The sequence below is a fragment of the Numenius arquata genome, chromosome 14 (assembly GCF_964106895.1).
Source record: "Numenius arquata chromosome 14, bNumArq3.hap1.1, whole genome shotgun sequence".
Classification (NCBI taxonomy): domain Eukaryota; kingdom Metazoa; phylum Chordata; class Aves; order Charadriiformes; family Scolopacidae; genus Numenius; species Numenius arquata.
This window is the reverse complement of record NC_133589.1, coordinates 1,331,682-1,352,909: the sequence shown is the minus strand read 5'-3', so window position 1 is coordinate 1,352,909 and position 21,228 is coordinate 1,331,682. Positions and strand designations below refer to the sequence as shown.

Here is a 21,228-nt window from a genome sequence, read left to right as displayed (position 1 = left end):
GACTGTTAATAGAGGACATTTAACAAGCCTGTGCAACTGGAGAACTGGAAAGAATCCTGAATATTTACTAAAGCAATGCATGAAAAGATCTTTCTTTTACCTGCTCAAAATAATAGCTAATTCAGAATTGCTATTGTTTGCTGAGAGGGGAAAAAAAAATCCATAATCCCCTGGAACTGGTTAATATGAACAAAACCATAATGCTTACTAGCTGTGTAACATCGATTTCTTTAAGCTGCTGCCTCAATTACTTCCAAAACGAAGGCTGACATCATTAATATGTCTCTTTTTTCCTAGCAAATTACCATTCATTTGTAAGAGTAGCGGGGCTACTGCAGTCTGCCCTACTGCAAAGGATGCAAAATTAATTTAAATAATTACTGACCTAATTCCATTTCTCATGTTTAGTCCAAACTGCCTGGAAGTGCACTTTTCTGCAATCTGCTTTCTCTCAGAAGGCAGGGTAATGCATGGGCTGACCTCTGCCTGCAGCCATCTCCCCTTCCCGATGGAGAAGGGACTGCAGCCTGCTCTGGACCTGCATCTGCCTGCAGCTTCCTGGCAGTAAGAATCATAGAATCATCGAATCACAGAATGGTTCAAATTGGAAGGGACCCTAAAGCCCATCCGGTGCCACCCCCTGCCCTGGGCAGGGACACCTCCCACCAGACCAGGTTGCCCAAAGCCCCGTCCAACCTGGCCTTGAACCCCTCCAGGGATGGGGCAGCCACAGCTTCTCTGGGCAACCTGGGCCAGGGGCTCACCACCCTCAGAGTGAAAAATTTCTTCCTGAGATCTCATCTAAGTCTCCCCTCTTCCAGTTTGAAGCCGTTATCCCTTGCCCTATCACTCCATGCCCTGGTGAAAAGAAGCCCTGATTTCGAGGGGACGAGTGAGATGGCCCAGGCGTGGAGATGCAGTGAGGTTTCTTCTGCCCCATCCCCACACTGGTCCAGGGAATAACACAGTGCATTGATGGGCATCATCAACATCTACCCTCTGAAGGGGCTTCTGCTACAAACAGTGGTCTCCCAGCCCAAGGGGAAGAGCTTTGTACAAGATGAACTACATTTAGGGCTCATTTAATTTCCAGAGATGCCTATGGGTGCGTGGAGAGGGACACACCACCCGCAGACACAGTGTGTCCCCATGCCCTTGTCCCTGGGAACTGCTGGGATGGAGATGCAGAGACAAAGCCACCCCAAAGGCACTTGAGAAGCCTCGACAGCTTAATGCGGGCGCAGGTATCCCCTATGGCAAACCTCAATTTGCCCATTCTCCTGCAAAACCAAGTGACTTTGTTGCCCCTCCGGGGACAAGTCAGCCCCTGCCAGCCCTCCCCGGGCTCCCGGTCCCTCCCCAGGCTCTGCACCCTCTGCTTTTCCCTCTCCTGCCCTCAAATCGCCGCTTGCGGTGCCCGCTAGGCTTGTGGATTCCTTTCCAAATGCTTAATTTAGGACCTTTATTACTTTTTCATTAAGCATTAATTAATGCCTGTCTCTTAAGGTCAGTATGAAATACAAGATGGAGGTTGGGCATATGTTAATGAGAATCCGGCTAATTAAACTGGGGACTTGCAGGGAAGAACTCTGACAAGTAACCAACATGTTTTAAGCAAAGTATATTGATTTAGGAAATGTAAAATTGAAAGAAAAATTAATTGCTTAAGCGTTTTATTCTCCAGAAAAGCCTGATTCATAGTTAATCAAATATTTTAATTGAATTTATCTGAGGCCTCTAAATAAATTTGAATAAAGGATTACGCTTGGATCATCCCTTGGATGTCTGGAATTTCATAATGACAAGATAAAGATCTTCATCCGAACCGGCACCCTTCACTCTGCACGGCCGTGCTCTGCCTGCTGTAAGCTGCTCCGCGCTGCGGTTCAGCTCTGTAATTCACAGAAATCACTGGAGTTTACCCTCCGCCGCGATACACAACCTGGGAAGGCTAAAAAGCAGGCAAACCTCCTAATCCCTGCCTTACTTGCTAAAACGGGAATCAAATGGCTTAGATTTCAAAAGAGCCAAAGCGCCCTGCGCACGTAAACAGGCACAAGATGGTTTTGCCATCTTTTCTGTGTGCTTGTTTGCCCAGAAAAAAATCAAGTGAAAAAAAAGACGCAGAGAGAGAGAGACAAAGAGGGAGAGAAAGCGACGGAGGCACAAGCGGAGTGTCGGCACATCAGGTTTGGGGAACACTCTCACCGAGGACTGTACCCACTGTCCCCATGACTGTACGTGTAAAACCGGAGCCCTCATCACACGGGGTATAAGGTGAAACCTCTGGTAATTATGTCACGTATTGTACAGCTGCAATAAATAACTGTCCGCTCAACTGTGTGTCCTGCAGAGCTGAACATAAATACAAAGCTAAAAATAACAGCCATAATAATGACTTTATTGGTGATCACAGAAGTGTGATAAGCGCTTTAAGAGAGAAAGCTCTGCAATGACAGGGCCCTGCTTTCTGGCCAACAGCAATAAACGACAGTTACATCGGGAGAAATGGTAATTAAGTCTTTGGATCTTGACTTTAGGGATCGGGGATGAACAGCTCCTGGGCAATCGCACAGCGAGCAAGGGCAAGGAGCTCTCTGGAGGCTCCTGCTCCAGATTCCCTGTCACACACGCCACAGCCCGGGCTCAGCAAAGCACGTTTGCAGGCAGCTGAAATAATATGAGTTAAACTCACTGGAACATAGAACTTTACATTGAAAGTTTCCCTAGATCTTCTTTCCCTTAAGAAGATACTTAAGCCTGTATTTTTGTGCCTTAACTCAGAGCCTTAATTTCTCCACCGCAGCATCCCAGATGTTAAGCAGAGATGACACCGCTTTCTCCCACCCTTTGCCCACCTTCACCAGTTCTAGATGTATGTTCTGGTGAGCAGGGCATGGGTTTACCCTGTGTTTCTAAAATTCCCACCCTGTGGAGCTCCATCCTTGGGCTGGAGCCACCAGACATTGTGAAAGAGCGAGGAGTAATAGAAATAGGGAGTGGTGTCGGCTCCTGGGGTCAGCCCTCAAAGCAAGACCAAGGACCGGGGACAATTCAGGTCCCTTCTGCTCTGGCCTCTGCCCGTGGGAGAATTTGAGCTGGAAGCAGGGTATGTTACACCTCTATTTCCTTGATTTTTTTCAAACTCCTGTTGTAATAAAACCTAAGGGTCACGGCCCTGCGAAAATTAGGTTTTGGTGCTCCAGTCAAACCTGAGAAATGAACACGTCTGACCAACAGAAGTGACGGATCACATCGCAGCAGGAAAAAAAGTCTAAATAACTAATGGGGTAAGTAATAAGGTTTTGGGTAAACTGAGAGCAACAGAAGAAATTGCTTTAGAAATTGCTCTACATAAAACATTTGTTGAATACATTGCTTTTGTGAACATAAAAGCCTGTCTCTGCAGGTAATTTGTCAAGGGGAAAAGGCACTCAATTCAAAACAATAAAGTCTTCTTTGCAGGCTATGTCTCCACATTTATTTTTATTCAAAGGTCTAGAAGACAGTTCTATTAGAAATACCTGAGCAATTAAGCAATCTACACATTGTTCCCTTAAGTACGTGTTCGGTGGGATAGAAAAGAATATAGTGTTATTTCCAAGACTACCTGGTGAAATGAAAAACGTTCTCCAGAGTTTCTTGTCCCGGGTGACGTCCCGGATTTCTCTCGTCATGTTAACCAGCCTGCCGGCGACCGGTGGCACGCGGCGGAAATCCAGGATCCTGCAAGAGAGAGGAAAGAGATAGTTCAGGTAAAGGATTAAAATAGAACGATAGCGGTAGGTTTTAGGAAGGTTCATTACACTCCGAAGGCACATTTATCTGTGGTCTTTAAGGAGTAAAAAGCCCACCAACTTTAAACTGGATAATCCTTCATATAATATATTACAAAATATGCCCTGAATATGATCAGCTCTGACTTGCCCACGTAGAATGGAGCGGATGCAAAATACGGGAGCATGGGGACACTGTTCTGTGAAACAATGAGGACATGTAGAATTCCAGAAATAAGAGACAACAGAAACTTGTTTTTGACTTTGTGCTACTTCAGGATTGTTATAACATGCATTTTACTCACCAGTTTTTTAAGTGACTTGAGGAATGGGATTTCAGCCTGTCTTCCACAACACCGTCTAACAGTAATTTATTTTTTTTTTTCTGACAGTCTTAGCGTTTGTTTGATTTATTTGCCCTGCTCCTCTCTGCTTCAGTACCCTTACACCAACCTAAACAATCTCCCTGAGGTTAAAAATTTTCCCACGGGCAAAGGCTGGGTGAAGAGCCTTTCTCTACCCCAAGCCCCCACTTTAATAGATCATTAAAAACTCCCTACGAAGCATCGCTGTTAGATACAGTAAAAGAGCAAAGTCCCCACATCAAGCCTCCCTGTAGGTGGAGTTTTTATGTCCGCTGTCTGCTGATAAGCTTTTCTACGTTGGGTAGCAACTGCTTTTTCTGCTTAGCGTGTGGATATTTAACAAACCTCTCTGCAGGAACTCCATTAATGGTTTTTCCTACAGTACCAGCTGCTTAAAATGGCAATATAAAATATAAAGCAGGAGGGATCAACACCAAGGTCAACACCAATAAAATATAGAAGATCCTTGAAGGATCTGACCAGGGTGGCTCTTAATGACCAATCTACCCCGTGCCCCCACTGGTACGTCCCCTCATCCCAACCACCAACCCAGAAGGCAGCAATACCACACATACTCCCAAATCACCTGTGGCCCCAAAGCTTCAAGCTTTGGAAAGGCTGTTTCTTGGCACTTCAAGGTGTGAAAGATGCTTCGGTTCTTTTTCAGCCCCTGAAATGCCACAGCTTCTAGCCATACTGTTAATAATTAATCACTAATTACTAATTCCTGCTCCTAATCTGGGCAGGCTGGGAGGGCTGCAGTCCCTTCCCAGTCTTGGTGTGTCCACCGTATCCTGGGGGACGTCTTCAGCTCAGAGGAGCAGGGGATGGCCACCACGGCCCTCCCCTTCCCACGGGCTTGTGGCCTAAAGACGTTTCTGAGATGGGATGGCCCCACAACTCCCTCCCCACCTCGGTGACTCCCCCCCGAATTCTCACACCATTCCCCACGTCCCGTGTGGATTTGGGTGCCCTTGAGTTAATTCGGGTGAGCCAGAGACCTGTCACACTTACACGACATGTTCCCCGGGAGACGGGCCCTCTCCACCTGCACTTCGGGATCACAGGGGACATTAATTTCTCAGCCTCTCTTCAATAGCATTTCTCTTTCTTTTTGAGAATTACTTATTGCCAGGTTTCTCATTCCCACAGCAAGTTGCATTTCCTAATTATTAATCTACCCTTTCATCACCTGCCATTCCATTTATTCATGGTGTTTGCCCACCTTTGTTCCATTTTCCCCATTTTTAAAAGTAATTCAGTTGCAGGGCTGGCCAAGTGCAGAAACTTATCACAATATTTCCACTTTTCTTTTACTGCAAATCCATTTTACTTGCCTGTCCAAATGAAATGCTGCTATTTCTGCATTATGTCTTTCATAGTCTGAGAAATAAAAAAAGTCAGGTGGGGTTTCTTGTTCCCTGGTTTGTCTGCAAAGAAAAACAAGGAAAGTGTTTTAATGAAGGGTTAGCATTTCTAAAGAGCAGTACTCAGTCATCAGCCTGTTATTCAGGAGTTCGGTATTGTTTGCTTAATGGCAGGCCTTTACATACTTCATGTGTGCCTTATTTGCCAGGTAACCTTCATTTTATCTTCTTTTTTAAACTACTGTAACAAAAAAAATAGGAATTCAAGACTTGTGCACACAGGCTGCTGTCACAAAGCTCTTCCACTCGAAGACTCTCGCTCTATTTAACAAGACCCATTTTATCACTCTCAAACATTTCATTAGTGATAGCGGTGAAGACAATGTCATTTCATTAAATTATCATTAACCGTAATTATGAAATTTCCAAAAGTAATAACATTTTTCTTTCATCTCTGGCAGCCATGCAGCTCCTCTCTAAAGTATGACTCTCCCTTCGTATTACTTAGAGCCAAAAGTGACATGTTTTTCTCATTTCAGAAGAAATGGGATCATTGCAGTTTGACGGCCACGACACATGTCATGTTTCAAAGAACACTAACAAGACCGTGCTCCAGAGAGAATGCAGAATTTGTTGTTTCTTCAGTTTAAGAACCAATAAAAAATGTCATTCTGATGGAAATAGAAAGGCTAAAGCTTCAACACCAAACTCCACGGAAAATAGAAAGCTCTATGTAACGAAGGAGCAAATCTTCTGTGGAAGATTGCCACTTTAGGCAATTTCCAGTCCTGATGGCGTTTGGATGGAGCACAACCCAGGCAGTTGACCAATACAATGCCTGGGCCCCACCTCAACCTGCCTCATGCCCTGTTTGGAAGCCTTACACGGGAGATAAGCACCACAAAGCCATTCCGCAGAGCATCTGCAAGGGAGGACACATCCCCAGCAGAGGAAAACAAAGCTCTTTCTCATTCCCCGCTGTCACAGGTGGCCAGATGACAGCTCATGCGTCACCCGTGCTCCACACTGGCAATTAAAGTACAGTTTCTACACTGGGACCTCATCGCATGAAAGGCTTTGGGGTGGTGCTGTTGCAGAGCTCAAGCCTCTGGAGAATTTGCAGCAAGTCCTAATTACGGGGCTTGTTGGGAACCCAAAGCCATGTCCACCCACGCTCATTCCCACAAAGACCACCATGACTATCAGGACCGGTGTCTGCCAATGAGCCTGCCCGCATCCACCTGGCTGAGGAAACCGCATGAATCTCGTGGTTTTTGACTATATGAAGACTTTGCTCTGGAACCAGCAGGGTCTGAAAGGCTGATACCCTCACTCAGACATTCTTCTTTACGTTAACATCTTGGCGAGGTACTCTTTCTTGCCCTAAATGAGGAGCTACCACCATCATAGAGACAACATCAAGATATTTAAGTTGTGTCCAATCTAACTCAAGGTCAGAGGGGCCTCCAACACCCCAGTGATGCTCTGGGCAAAAGAGCACTGACCACTGGCACAGTAATGGTCACGGAGTTGGCCAACCCTTGGCATAAGTCCTGTGGCTGCAAAGGGTTCACAAGGAGACAAGTGAGTCTGGCATAAAATATAAAAATAGTATTTTGCTTTGTCTCCATAATAAATGCAAAAGGGGAAGGAGCAGGCCCACAAAGAGGAACACAGAAAGCCAGAATCCTAGGGCATGTCACACAACAGACCATGCCATCGAGACAAGAGCCAGGAGAGCTGCAACCTCCTTGTGCATATTCCCCTCAAAAATGAAGAAACGAGCCCCGAACATAAATTCAAAGGAAAAGATTAACATATTTCTGTTGGGCAGAAAATTACACATTTGTGTATAACTTTCCCTCCCCTCCAGATTTTAAAATAGTCGATTTTTTCAACAAACCAAAGAGAGAAAGATTCATCCCAAGCTTTTGCAAACTTCACACATATCAGCACAGCCGATAAGTTGCAGAAAATATTACTAATTAGCTAATCAATGCCATCTGCTTCTTTATCTCCCAAAGACTTTACACAAATCCTGGCTGTTCCTTTACAAGAAAATCTTGCTCCAGAAAAATCAGACTTCAATAAGGGCTAGATCTCAATCTTGCCCCCACGCAGCCGTAGCCCCAGCCGGCTCCTCCTCACCACATCCCCCCCGGGATGTTCTGGTCCCTCTAATTTCACTTTTCTCTTTGCTCCCTGCCACCCCCGGCAACGGCTGGGGATATTATTCATCTGTAAGTAAGCATAGCTGTCCTGCAGGCTTAGACTTGTTTGTACATATTTCTCTCCTGTCATAATGTATTATTAAGTGGTAGCGCACCCTCATAGAAGATTGTGAACTTCATTGTCCTAAAACCTTCAAAATTGGACACCAAATCCACACCGCAATGTAGACAATGGAAATACCGGTGTTTTTTGAACCTGGCTATACATCATGAAACAAACTCACAAGTTTCTTTGGTGCTTCAGGTGCTTCCCTCTATTTATCTACAGAAAAAGACTCTCCAGCCGTGGTCCCCATGGTCCATGCCCCCATCAAACCAGTGTGGTACCCACTTTTCTGTCTCTTGGAAATATTTGGTTATCCTGACTCTAGACTGGAAGGAGGATTTATCAATCCTCCTATCACCACGAGTTGCTTTACATTCCTTATGTTCCTTTCCAAAGCTCTGCCGAATGAAGATGTAGCAGATCCAAGCATGAAACCCACTCCTAAAATAACCTTGAAAAATCCTTTCTGCTGACTTATTCCCGTTTCCCATAGAGAGAACAGGAACCTTGTTCCTTGCATCTGATTTAGCTGGCAAGTTTTTTATTCAAACATACATTTATTGTTAATTTGATGTCTGCAGCAGCACCTAAAGAGGTTCACTGGTAACTCAGCCACAGTCAGCTGTTCCACCAGCAAACACCAACACATGCGATTTTATTTTATTCACATTAAACAAGCTGCTATTTTTCAGTGTGCACAATCCAATCAGTGCATTGCCTGGTTTGATGCCAATTCCTCTAATGCTCTGCTCTGATGTATGTACGGAGAGGTGGAAGATCAAACCCTGCTCTCAGCAGTGTGGATGTGGTGTCAGCAAGTCCCATCAGTTACCTGGGCTCTGGGTGGTGGCAACTGGCCCTGGGTCTCTAAGTGACGGGCTGGGAAAGGGGCACAGACCCTGAGTAAAGTATCTTAAAAACCAACACTGGAACCGACCCATCCCACAGCCCTGGAATGGGCTGCCCAGGGCAGTGGTTGAGGCACCATCCCTGGAGGTATTTAAAAGCCTGGTTGACATAGTGCTAAGTGACATGGTTTAGTGATGGTTTTTATGAGGGTTAGGTTGATGGTTGGACCAGATGATCTTAAAGGTCCCTTCCAACCTAGACAACTCTATCATTCTATGTTTTAATTGCATTTTAAAGGGGAAAAAAGCCCCAATCCTCAAGTTATTTTGGTTTTTTTCTTTTACCTGATGGCTACTGAAGGTTATTTTCTAATAAAATGTCAGAGCTAATGAGATATTTGAGCAAACAGACCAATATGCCGGACCCTCTGCAGAAGGGTAGGCTTCTGAGGGACAATAAATGAGAGCAACGGCCAGAGGTCCCGGTGCCAGCAGCACCATCTCCCAGGGTGCAGGACACGGGCCCTGCTGACGGGGGGAGAGGAGTCCTGGCAGCGCCTCTTATTTTGCAAACAGTTGGAATCTGGTGATCCTCTCTTTGGAGAAGGATTTGGCAGATATTTATACCGGCAGGAGGGGAAGCTCTGGAGGAAAGACAGATGGAGGTCTGTTGATACCGCACACAGTTAAAAATTACACAGTGGCACCAGCCCAATTACGGCACGAGGAAGAGACGAATCGGGACGGTAACACTCATAGAGGAGAAACAGGAGCTAAGGGGAAACCAAAGCCCCTGAAAATTTCCCCACCGTGGCACAACTCGGAGAAAACACGGGAAGCAAAGAATGAGTTCAAACAGGCCAGGGACGTGTTTGCGTTCACACAAGACACGATGCAACGGAGCCCTGATCCTGTGGCCAGAAACACGACTCACGCTCCCGAAGAGAAGAAATAAAGCTGCTCTGATGAATGAAGGGCCATGAATAGATGTGGTGAGTCAGCCCCACTCCGGCTATGGTCGGGACCTGCTCTGGTCTTCAGCAGTATTTGGATAAACCAAGGCAGTGATTTGCGTGCAGAAATAATCGCAAAGCCTCAGGCGTTTCTTAAATGTTTCTGTAAACATTTTTTTGGCCAATTACTTGATCCCCCAAACCCAACATAAATGCTTTATTGGGTTGGGTTTTTTTCTGCCGTTCATGAACCTGCTCACCGCAGTGAGACTGCAGATGCTCTGGCATTTCAGAAAACACCATTATAGAAACTAAACCTTTACCATGGAAATCTATATTCAGTTTCCAGGATCCCTTGCATACACCTGCCCAAATTACCAGGCTTAATACCCACCAGGGCCAAGTATTACTCGAAAGAACCCTGCCTCGACGCCAGATTTCCTCTGCTCTGGAGGGGTCCTATTATCTGTACAGCAGCCAAGAAGCTAGAAAATAGGGCAAAGTGCCCAATGTGAGCCAGGTTTTGCCCTGACAGACACACGCCATCCTCCTGTGCCACAGCCCAGGGACATTTCTGAGCCACCCTGTGTGCCAGACCCACGTATCTCGGCTAATGAAGGGATGTGACACTGATTGAACACGGCCCCCGGTCCTCCTGCTGCCACACTCATGGGGGGAATCGGGGATTAGGGATGATTACGGAGCCCAACGATGAGCTGTGCAGCAGCAGGCAGCGGGTCTGAGGGGGTCTGGGCATTTTGCTGAGACCCTGACCCTCTCCGGCCGGGGAAATTCGGCAGCAGCAAAACCACTTAGAGACATAACAGCCCAAGGGGGCAGGGTAATCACATCGGCAGGGACACCACTCACATCGATCACAGAGTAATTTGGCTATTGGAACAGATAACTGGAGATTATCTGGGTCCACCCACAGCTACAGGTCACTATTCTCCTTTGGAAAGCAGCTTTCCTCTCTTCCCAGGGAGGGTTCAAGGTGTTTAAATACATGTCCTGGAGCTGGGGGGCAGGCTCAACAGCTAATAAACATACAGCGTTGCCTAACTGATAAAATATAGTTAATACAAGACTAACAGGCTGCCGCTCAGCGGTTTGCTGTTGTTTCAGTTATTTTGTGACCTGGGAGGGACATGGGGATCGTTTGCATTTGGAAGCCTCACGGTGGGACTTTGCAGGCAACCCCATGGTCCACCGAGCCCCCATGGCACGGATGGTCCACTGAGGCTGAGAGCCTTCCCTCCAGCACAGCCGGGCATTAAAAAACCTCCCCAGCCCTCGCTGCCAACTCCTCCTTTGTGCCAGTGGAAAACTCCGACTGAAAAGTCCAGTGTCTGCTGGCAGGATTTTCTCCCTCCCCGCCCCACAACCCTTCTGTCAAATTGGATTGTGCAGCAGCAGGATCCAGAGTGCCCTGAGATAATCTAAAGCTTATTATTCTAAGTGAAGGAGGCAGCCCGTGGAAAAAGAAACCAAAAAGCCCCACGTCCGTGTGGCAGCTGCAGTCCTGAGGAGGGCACTGGGGTTTGCATTGCAGAGCTGTGCCGTCCAGGAGGGCTTTCCATGCCTTTTGTACCAGTTAGAACAGGTGGAAAAAATGCCACTTAATTTTATAATACATTTTAGTGGCTTGGGAAGTCCTTAGGAAGATAAATGATAGTGCTAATGCAGCTACATCTACAGCAGCGAAGGTATCTGCTGCCCGTTCCTGACTCCTTATGGAGCCTTGGCAGCCAATGGCTTTGGCTTCCTCACAGCGTTCTGCTGCAAAGAGCCCTCCCAGGAACGACACGAGCTCTTTACAAGAGCAGAAAACAGTCCAGAAAACCAGCAGCCAACCCAAGGATGCAAAGACATGCACTTTAAGTGGTACAGAAAGGATGTTTGGCCCATTTTATCGCTATCATCCAAATGACAATATGGGCCTCTGCAGGATATTCAGGCTGCTCCCGTTGAACAAGCAGTTCTGCAGCTAGAAAATACGAGAGAATATTTACTGTGGCAGAAAGACAGGAACTCGCACAGGGATGTGATAGCAATAGGAATAATTAGCAAACTGCCAAAAGGATAAATACCGAGATCATGCTATGGCATGCCAGCCCCGGAGTGCTCTTCTCCAGAGCAGAGGAAGGGAGCTTGACAACAGCACATGCTCAAGGACCAGCGAGCTGAACATAAATCAACTTCTGGTGCTGAGAATGACAATTAGCTTCCCAAAGAGCATCCGTATATATAAATACCTTGCTACCTGGCACAGGAGGACGGTTGGGGGGGAGAGGGAGAGAAAATCCACAGGGAAACAGTACATTAAGGTAGGTTTTCTTTCCATTTCCAGTTGAGGAGTCAACGGAAAAGATGCTCCAGAGGTCACCTCGCCCAGCCCCTGGCCCCGGGTGAGATCAGCCGGACCTTAACTGTTCCTGACAGACGTCGCTATAACGTGATCTTCAAAGTGTCCTTTCGCAATCCCAGGGCTACAGCCCTCTCCTCCTCATCCCCACGTCCCAGCCTTCCTCCTCGGCTGGTTTCCAGCCTCGCTTTTCCTCCCGGCTGGGGGACAAAGGCAAAGTCCCGGTGGTGCCACGGCTGAGCCTCTCCCAGGGCGGCCACTTGCCCAGACACGCCACAACAACAGCCTCCTGTGCCCGAGAAGAGCATCCCCACACCAGGACCTGGGAATTCAGCCTTAACGCCGTCAGACTGCAGATTCCTCAGCTCTGAGGCCCCTTCTTTACTGAGCACAATTAACTTTTTCTTTAATTCCTTGAAATCCCAACCAACCCAAAGCCCCTCAAGCCCGCCTCAGGCTTTCCCATTAAAAACACCCCTGTTTCTAGGAGGCAATGAAGCAACCTCTGGCTTCTCTGCACAGATCAGGGAGTTTGTGAAAAGATTGTGCAAAACCAGTCCCTTCCTCGGAGCAGCACCAGCGAAAGGTTCCTGCCATCCCACGCACAAGATGCAAATATAAATATGTATATTGTGTCTGTTTGTGGGTTGGGTGGTGTGTGGTTGTGGGTGTTTGTTTTGGTTTGGTTTTGGTGTTTGGTGTTCTGGGATTTTTTGGTTGTTTTTTTGTTTGTTTGTTTTTGGTGTGTGGGTTTTGGTTTTTTTTTTTGTTGGTTGGACTCGATGATCTCAAAGTTCCCATCCAACCAAAAAAGATTCTGTGATTCTGTGATATATAAAAAAGCAGATTTTCACCTGAGCAAAACATGAGTTACCACTCCTGACTACACAAGCAGATAGGATATGAAGGGTTGAATAATCAGGGCAACTAATATGATCCAAGAATATGAAAGATTCATTTTATTCTCCACTAAAATACAATAATAATAATAAAACCAGACGTTTTCCTCTTCTTCAGGGCTTCTCTGCTCCTTCTAGTGATCTGGATTGGGTATTAGTACCTCAGAATGTGCCCTCTCTATAGCGTTGCCTTCCCTGACATTGTGCTGACAGTAAAGTCAAGGCATAATCTCACCAATCATCATTTCATTGTCTACCAGCACAGAAGAATAGTTCTTTTTTTCATTCATCCTTTTGTGCTTTCAGATACATAAGACATGAAGAGAATCTTTGATCAGCACAAAACACATAAGAGTTTGATCAACTGGGAAAATTTCCTTCAGCAATTCGCAATATCACTTCCAGCTCTGCCTGGTAAGCAGCTGCCTGTCACCACGGGGAAAGCAAATGGAAAAAAAAATACATATTAACGTAAGCACATTTGTCAGGACATCTCTCCCCCCCACACACCCTGTGCTTCTCGGCGCGACAGTCGGCAGTGTCAGGGGAGGCGCAGAAAAGAGGGGGTCCCTGTGTGGGGCTGCACCCCCAGCCTGGCCAGAGAGCAGAGTCACGGGTTCTTTATTATTATCATCATCATCATCATCATAATCACTATTACTATTATTATTATTGTTACTGTTATCATCATCATTACTATTACTATTATTATTTAGAAGATGGCTGAAAAGAAGGCAGAGCGAGATGCTGTCACGAAGCAGGCAATCCATACAGATCCAGAGCTGAACCCCACTGGTACCAGACTCCAGAAGGACGTGCGGGGGTGCCCTCCATGTATAACCCAACACCCACACCAGTAGCTAATCCCGCGGGCTGCGGCACCGGACACCACGGCACCGGACAAGCAGGATCTTTCTTTATTAATATTTTCCCATATTTCCCCCACACCCCACAAACACCTCCCATTTAGAGGCAGGCACAGCATTAGAGAGCGAGCAAGTTGAAAATACTCGAGGTGAGGTGAGTTTTCCCAACATTATGGGATAGAGGCTGATCTCGGTTATTTCTGAAAAGCAGCACCACCGCAGGCCGGGGGCAGGGAAATAAAGATGCTTTCCACCACCCCTTCTGCCAGGCGCGTGCAGGGCTGCTTCTCTTGCGAGTAACAACACGCACGGCTGCTCTTTGGTCCGCGGTGGGGATTGAGGTGTGTATTTCCAGAATTAGAAGCTCAGGGCTTCCTACCCTGGTGTGAAGAAGCCTGCCCTGTGCGCAGGGGCCCGGCGGGGGGTATATAATCCATACGGGAATGCTGATTGCGCGGGAGGCAGCACTCGCATGCAGAAATTGCCGGCGTGCAAATGTGCTGCAAATTCATCTCCATCTCCCTCCTTTGGGATGCTGGTGGGTCGGAGAGGAGATGAAGATGGTGATGCCCCGGTGGCTAACTGGTGGTGCCTCTTGGCTAGGGTATTTTTTTTTCTGCCCCCCAGGAAAAGCAGGGCTTGTGCAGTCACGGTGTGAGGAGAAAGGTGAGCTCTTGGAAGCTCCTGTTGCTAATTCACTTTGCAGATAAAAGAATTCTTAACCCAGAAGCAAGGTTTGGTTCATCTCTGAGCCAGAAATCTGGCCTGCCACACAGGGGTTGAGAGATTAAGAAGCCCTTGACAGCACAACAAAAGAGTTCCCAGTGCCAAGGTTCATACGGTCAGTGCTGTCGCCGCAGCGGGGAGAAAACAGTCTCACAGCAATTAAACCAGGAGGAGACACCATTAATGAGGTGTGACCATGATATTCGGTGCCTTCCTTTAAGGTATCTTCATTAAGAAGCTGTATCGCCATCAGTATTTCCTGCCCCGGTACGGCTTGGGTTCCCCCTGCTCCCAAACTGCGCCGAGCCCACGGTGTCTGTCATCCTTCCCCCCCGCTCACCCTTTGGGGCTGGGCTGTACATCCTCCGCTGGCCATAAACTGCAAACCTGAAAAGCGATAAAGCTGCAAAAGCCGCTTCTGAAAAGCCGGGCAGCGCGCGCCGGAGCCCCGTGTGAGCCCAGGCACCGCCGGCCTCTCCTCGGGAAAAAGACAGCAAAGCATTTTCCACACAGCTTTTTCAATATTACACCATTTGTAGAGCTCTGCGAGCGCAGGAGGAAAAATAGGTGTAAAATTAGAAGTGTGAAGCATTTCTGCAGCCCTAAGAATGTTATTTAATATGTCTGGGGTTATTAAGGGTAGGGATTTAACGGAACAATAACATTAAACATATTAGAAGCATAGCAGAACTCAAATTTCTTTCAGCTTTTGGATTTTTTCTTTTTGCTCTACGTGATGTATGTGCCATTGAAATTCAAGGGTTCACAACAGGTTCCAGTTCAAAATAGGCTGGAAAAAGTAATTACTGTGAATCTGATGTATTGATACATAACTTCTCCCCTTTTATTCCTGAGTTCCCTTGCCGTCATTCCGAGAACCGTGAATGCTAGTAAGCCTGTCCTCAAAATCTCCCAGGAAGCAGGAAAATACTAGCCCCGTTTTTCAGCAAAAGCTGCAAAACAGGGAGCTGTTAAGGATTCAGCTCTGCCCTAAGCAAAGCACTCTAGCCTCATTAAGCACACGCTTAACTTTGGGCACACATCGAGCCAGTGAACTATGCGTGTCCTTGCCAGTCAAGCAGAGTCTTCCTCAGAGCTCTTCTGTGCTCGGCGCTTGGCGAGAAGGAGCCCCTGAGAAGCCCCAGACCCCACAGCGGCTCCAGCCACTTCCAGACCCACAGTTGGGTCTTTTTAATTCTTCTTCCATCCACGACAACAACTACTTTGGGAAAAAAAGTGTGTCGTTCTGCCAAAGGTACAAGTCACTTTGGCCACGGGCTTTGGTAGAGGCCAGGCGTCACCTTTCATGTCGACACCTGCAGGTCCTAGGGGTGCTCCAGGCTCCTTGGACCCCAATTCCTGCCCCACGCCAAGCACTGCAATGCCTCTAAACAAAGAAATAATGACCTGTCTTCTGTGTCTTGCCAGACGAACCAGAAATAAGGCCCAAATCCTGGCTTTCAATGTGTCTCCTGCTCCACACAGGGCATTAAGAATGGATCTAGTAAAGCTCAGACTCCTTTCATGAGAATTTTGATGAGCTCTTGTGCTCCAGAAGAGCTGTTTGAGCTGCGCCAGGTAGAGGAAGGAGCTGAAGGGTCACGGGCTGTTCGTATGAGCAACACAGACCCAACATCTTCCTCCCAGCCCGAGGGGAAGAAGTTCTTCGGACCGAATATTGACACAACTAGAAGGACCACAGTGTTTGCACTCTGGTACCGGCTCCCTCTTTCAGTTTGCAGTTCAGAGTCTGCGTTTCTCCTCTCTCAAATGAAATGTTTGCAGTTCTTAAGATCGTATAATAGGGATAAAGCCTAATACAATCACACCTCTCTATCAGCCACACAATGAGGCCGTCATTTTATGGTGGCTTGGAAGAATAAATAAAAGGATGCTCAGCCTCCAGCTATGAAAGTGGAAAATCCTTTTAAATTTCCCTGGTTTGTGCCACGGGTGACCTATATATCTGGTTTGTACAGGGAGAGCCACTCTCCCAAGGACCCCAAAGGAGAAACCAGGCAAACTTACGGCACGGTCCCTCCTCCCTGCCCACCTACCCGTGCAGCAGCAAAACACTTTGGGCTTTTCATTTATTTAATCCCTCAGCAGGTACTGGATACTGAATTACACTGAGTTAAGTGCCCCAGATTTTGCAGATAAATAATTACTGTCAAAATCATTAATAGGCCAGAGCCTACATGGTGTGCATGTGTAGACCAACGCATAAAAAAAGAGCATGAAATTCTCATTTGTGCAGCGAGCTCTGGAACTTAGAGCCTGGATACTGTTCTCCCACCCAGCACGAATGGAGAAAGAAGGGATCAGAAGAGTGAAGGACCTTGTACGCTTTCCTCCTGCAACCCCCAGATCTCCTGCCTGCCAGCGGATGCCTCAGCTCCAGCCACCACACACCAGTGTCCCCGCTGGTGCCCAGTCACAGAACCGCCAGCTTTGCTTCTCAAGCTTGTTTCCACCCCAAATCCAGAGAACCTTCCGTAATTGTGGCACCGAGGTCAGCCGGGATGTGGTTACTGCGAGATAACGCTGCCCAGGGCTGCGTTTCCGATCCCCGAGGTGCCGTGATTTCCCAGTAAAGCCCACGCGCCCCTGGACCCGCTGCTATTAATGATCCTTAACGAGTGGCAAAGGGCAACGTGCCTCTCTGGGCTGGCGAGAAGAGGTAATTGCCTGTTTCAGGTTACTTTGTGGTTACAAAAGAAATGAGATTTGTTTTGATACAGTGTGGTATTTTATTGCTCTAATAAAGCAAACTACACAACATCTCACTTTTTTCATTTAATTTAGTTTTACTCCTGTCCCTTTACTGCTCCTCCTGTCAGCAAACCCCATCTCCAGGAAGGGTTTCTAACTTACTCTTTGCCCTCAGCTGGTCCCGCAGTTCAAGGGTAAACGACCATTTCAGAACCACAGAATCTCAGAATCCCAGAATAGGTTGTAGGTTGCCGTTTTGAGCGTTTCTCAGGCAGTTCCTTGCTACCTGGTGGTGATGGGCAAGGGCCAATACTCCAGGGTGCCCCTAAACCTCTCGAGAACTGGGGAACAGCCTTTCTCAGCCTCAGCCAGAGGATGCCCAAAACTTTTCAAGAAGAAAGAAAATCCATGGATTGTCTTAGTATTAACCCCAACGTTTCACTCCCCGGCTAAATTTGAATTAACTGAGCATACCCTTCTCACCCTTGGCTGCTCATTTACTCCATGAGTGGGAACCCAAGTAAGAGGGCTGGGAGCCCTTTTTTGTAGCCATTTCACAGACTAATGGTGCTGCCTTACAAAACTATAAGAAAACTTTACTTTCGCTCTAAACTTCTCCTCTCCCAGGCTGGAAACCCCCACCGCTAATCCGTGCTTTGTACTAAGGGCACCACATGAGTCACAAATTACACTGGGAATTACACATCAGGGTCCTTTGGGCTTGCAACTGCCTGGCGAAAGGGTGGCTTAGGGCTCCGCAGCCCACGGGGAGTCACTACGCTGCTCCCAGGGAAAATCAAGCCCTACTAGCATCTCTTCCCTCTTCGGCATCTCCACTGATGAGGAGGATTTTAACCTCCTGGCCCCCAGACGGGCCCTGCTGCAGGGGCTCTCTGCAGAGCATCATCCCTCTCCTCCTTTAATCCTAAAGACACTGCATTTTAAGAAAAAAACTGGAGGCGAAGGTTTTGAGGAGCATCACTTCCAAGGACAGTAGATGCAGGATTTCAAAAGGACTCGGTATTGGCCTCACCTGCTCCTCTAAAGTGAAAAAAGACCTACTGAAATCTCTGAAAAACACCCGATATGGAAGAATAAAGAGCAGGAGGACGTGAGGGACGGGCTGTGTGGCTGCAGGGGCAGGACGGCTCGGGCTGCTTTGGCTGCTCGGGATAATCACTGCTTTATTTAAACACCCCCCACCGAGGGCAATGCGTTGGGTGAGCTCCCGTGATCACGGTGCAGAGAAATAGTCACCCTCAGGGGATCACAAAAACACATCCACCCAAAGCCGGGGTCCTCGGTGTGAACCTGGTGTCCTCCTCCAGACAAGACGTAGAAATTAGTTTTGGCTAATTAAGACTTAAAAGCCTGCCTATGTGGGGGTTGCTTGGTAAGATAAGGGCAGACTAAAATAAAGTATGCAAGGGGTGATAATAAAAGAAGAGCTTGGAAAAAAACGCCCAAGAAAAAAAAAGAGATAAGAGCAGAGGACAAGAGAAGGGAGGGAAAATCTGCAAAGGATGTGCAGTAAAACCTTTAGCGAAATGATCTTGCTGCCAGTTTTTTTTTTCTGGAGCTGATTTATGACGTGCAGCTGCTCTTCCCAAACAGTGCGTGTCTGGCTACTTCTCCTTCAATTTTTAACTGCGTTTAAATGTCTAGGAAATATGAAGCTTATCAAGCGTGCAGTGCGATAGGTATGTGTGCGTGGCCCACGGGAGTTCTGTGGGAGCCTGGTTTCAAAGGGGGGACTGTGTTTTTCCTGAGGCCAAGGACACTTGTATCCCAGTTCTCCCACCTTTTAATATGAACTGGGAGGACAAGTGTACGGCGGAGCAAAGCGATGGCGTGGTATGATCTTTGGACGTCATCCTCCCCCTCCTCCAGCACTTACTGTTTTCCTTTGGGTCTGATCCAACTTCCTTTCTACTCGGGGAAAGGTCTCCCATTGAGCTCAAGGTGAACTGGATTGGGAAGGCCAGAACCAGTTCATAAACTGGGACTCCACCTACCCATACCTTAATTTAAAGGCCAGTGAAGTCCTGGGTGAAGCTTCTCGTTGACCTCAGTGGATGGTGGAGCAGAGGCAGGTTAAAGTGAGTAACTATGAGAGCCCACCCCTGACAGCAACCACCCTCTCATGTCCATGCCTGGACGTGGGGGACAGAAGCCATACCCTCTGCTTTTAGTCTTTAGTTCGAATAGCGTCCATGACACCGTCCACAGTCCCTGAGAATGTCACGGCAGGTATTGCAGGACTAAGCATGAGCAGGAGCAGAAGGGTCTTAAATTAATATTGGAATGTCAACTCCATCCAAAGCACACTGTGTGCCCAACCCTTTCAGGACTGCTCTTGGATAATCAAGAATACCCAAGCCATCTTCTTGTGTTTTATTACAGGTCCCTGGAGTTCCCTCCTTAGCAAGCTCCAGGAGGCTGCTATTACCAAATGCCTGAGTAAATTCCAATAAAGTTGAGTGAAGATCTTCATTTTATCACAAATATTGGTAAGAATTAAACCTGATTTTTGTTTGGCTTTTTTTTTTTTTTCTTTTTTTTTTTTTTTTCCTGGGCACTGTTTTCCAGGCAGCTCACAGGCAATGCCTGTATTGACAGAAAGGCTCGACAGCAATATGAATGTCAAGCAAGTATTATAGGATTAGTTACAGAGAGTCCGACTGCTCTCTGACTGCATCGGCTTATTGGCTGAAGCAGGCAGGAGAGGAAAACAAAAGAAACTAAATAAAGTGGGTTCACTGCTCGCCTACAGGGATATCTGCAAAATGACCCAAAGGTGCAGAGCAGGGTTCAATTTGCCATTGCGTTTTCTAAATATGCAAGAGATTTTTTTAGTCACATCTTTAAAAATGTTAGGGCTGGAGCCCCTCTGCTGTGAGGACAGGCTGAGAGAGTTGGGGGGTTCAGCCTGGAGAAGAGAAGGCTCCGGGGAGACCTTAGAGCCCCTTCCAGTCCCTAAAGGGGGGGGCTCCAGGAAAGCTGGGGAGGGACTCTTGATCAGGGAGGGGAGCCATGGGACGAGGAGGAAGGGTTTTACAATGAAAGAGGGGAGATGGAGATGAGATGTGGGGAAGAACTACTTTGCTGTGAGGGTGGTGAGAGCCTGGCCCAGGTTGCCCAGAGAAGCTGTGGCTGCCCCATCCCTGGAGGGGTTCAAGGCCAGGTTGGAGGGGGCTTGGAGCAACCTGTTCTGGTGGGAGGTGTCCCTGCCCAGGGCAGGGGGTGGCACTGGGGGGGCTTTAAGGTTCCTTCCAACCCAAACCATCCTGTGATTCTATGATTAGCTTCACCCTTTGGTTTCCAGCACTGCATGCACTGGTACCACCCCATCACATCAATCACATCCTGTCATGAGGGATTTCACTCACATAACTATTGTGCAGTCTGACAGCAGGAGAAGAGCTGCCCTGGGAATCTTGGGGCAACACCACCTCCTGCTCCCCCCACCCAGCTCTGGTCCACTCCCACTAACAGGGAGCAGAGGACAGAGCAGTGAGAACACCAAAACCTAAAAAAAACCCTTCAGTAAGAAAATTAAACACTGATTGTTCTTAATCTTTTACACCCTGAGGAGAGAATACGAGGAGAAGCAGACATTAGTCTCTGGCTCAGAGCTACTGGAAGGCGCTGGGCTAACACCATCTCGGGCAGGCTGGGCAACCAGGGCTCGCTGGGGAACTCTGGGAGCCACGGAGCCAGTCGTTCTCCAAGAATGCGCATTCAGTACAACCTTCATCCCCACTAAAACCCCACTTCATCCCCACTACACACTCTTTTCAGGACACCGCCTGTGAAGTCAGATTTTTACAGACATATTTTCAAGATACACCTTTTCTTCCCCCAACACACACTAATTCTGTAAACTACACCCTAAATCCGATTGTATCAGGCCCCTAAACCCTGTGGCCAAACAGCAGATCTATTCTTGATATGACCTTAATAGCTAAATCCTGCCATTAGGTACAGGCACAGGGCTCCCGGGGACACAGCAGGACCTCCCCTGCCTCTTGCAGCGCTGGTTTTGCTAATGATTAATGTTCGGTTTTGTAAGTT

The 21,228-nt window shown here is 47.5% G+C and overlaps 1 protein-coding gene across 1 annotated transcript in view; it reads right to left on the bottom strand.

The window, feature by feature from the left end:
• The window catches only part of FAM20C (FAM20C golgi associated secretory pathway kinase), a 58,609-nt gene that overhangs the window by 7,783 nt on the left and 29,598 nt on the right, over positions 1 to 21,228 (bottom strand). The window contains exons 4-5 of the mRNA XM_074158396.1: positions 5,479 to 5,571; positions 3,611 to 3,726 (exon numbers count right to left, since the gene is read on the bottom strand). Coding sequence (XP_074014497.1) covers positions 3,611 to 3,726; positions 5,479 to 5,571 — 209 coding nt within the window. The remainder of the gene's footprint in view (positions 1 to 3,610; positions 3,727 to 5,478; positions 5,572 to 21,228) is intronic.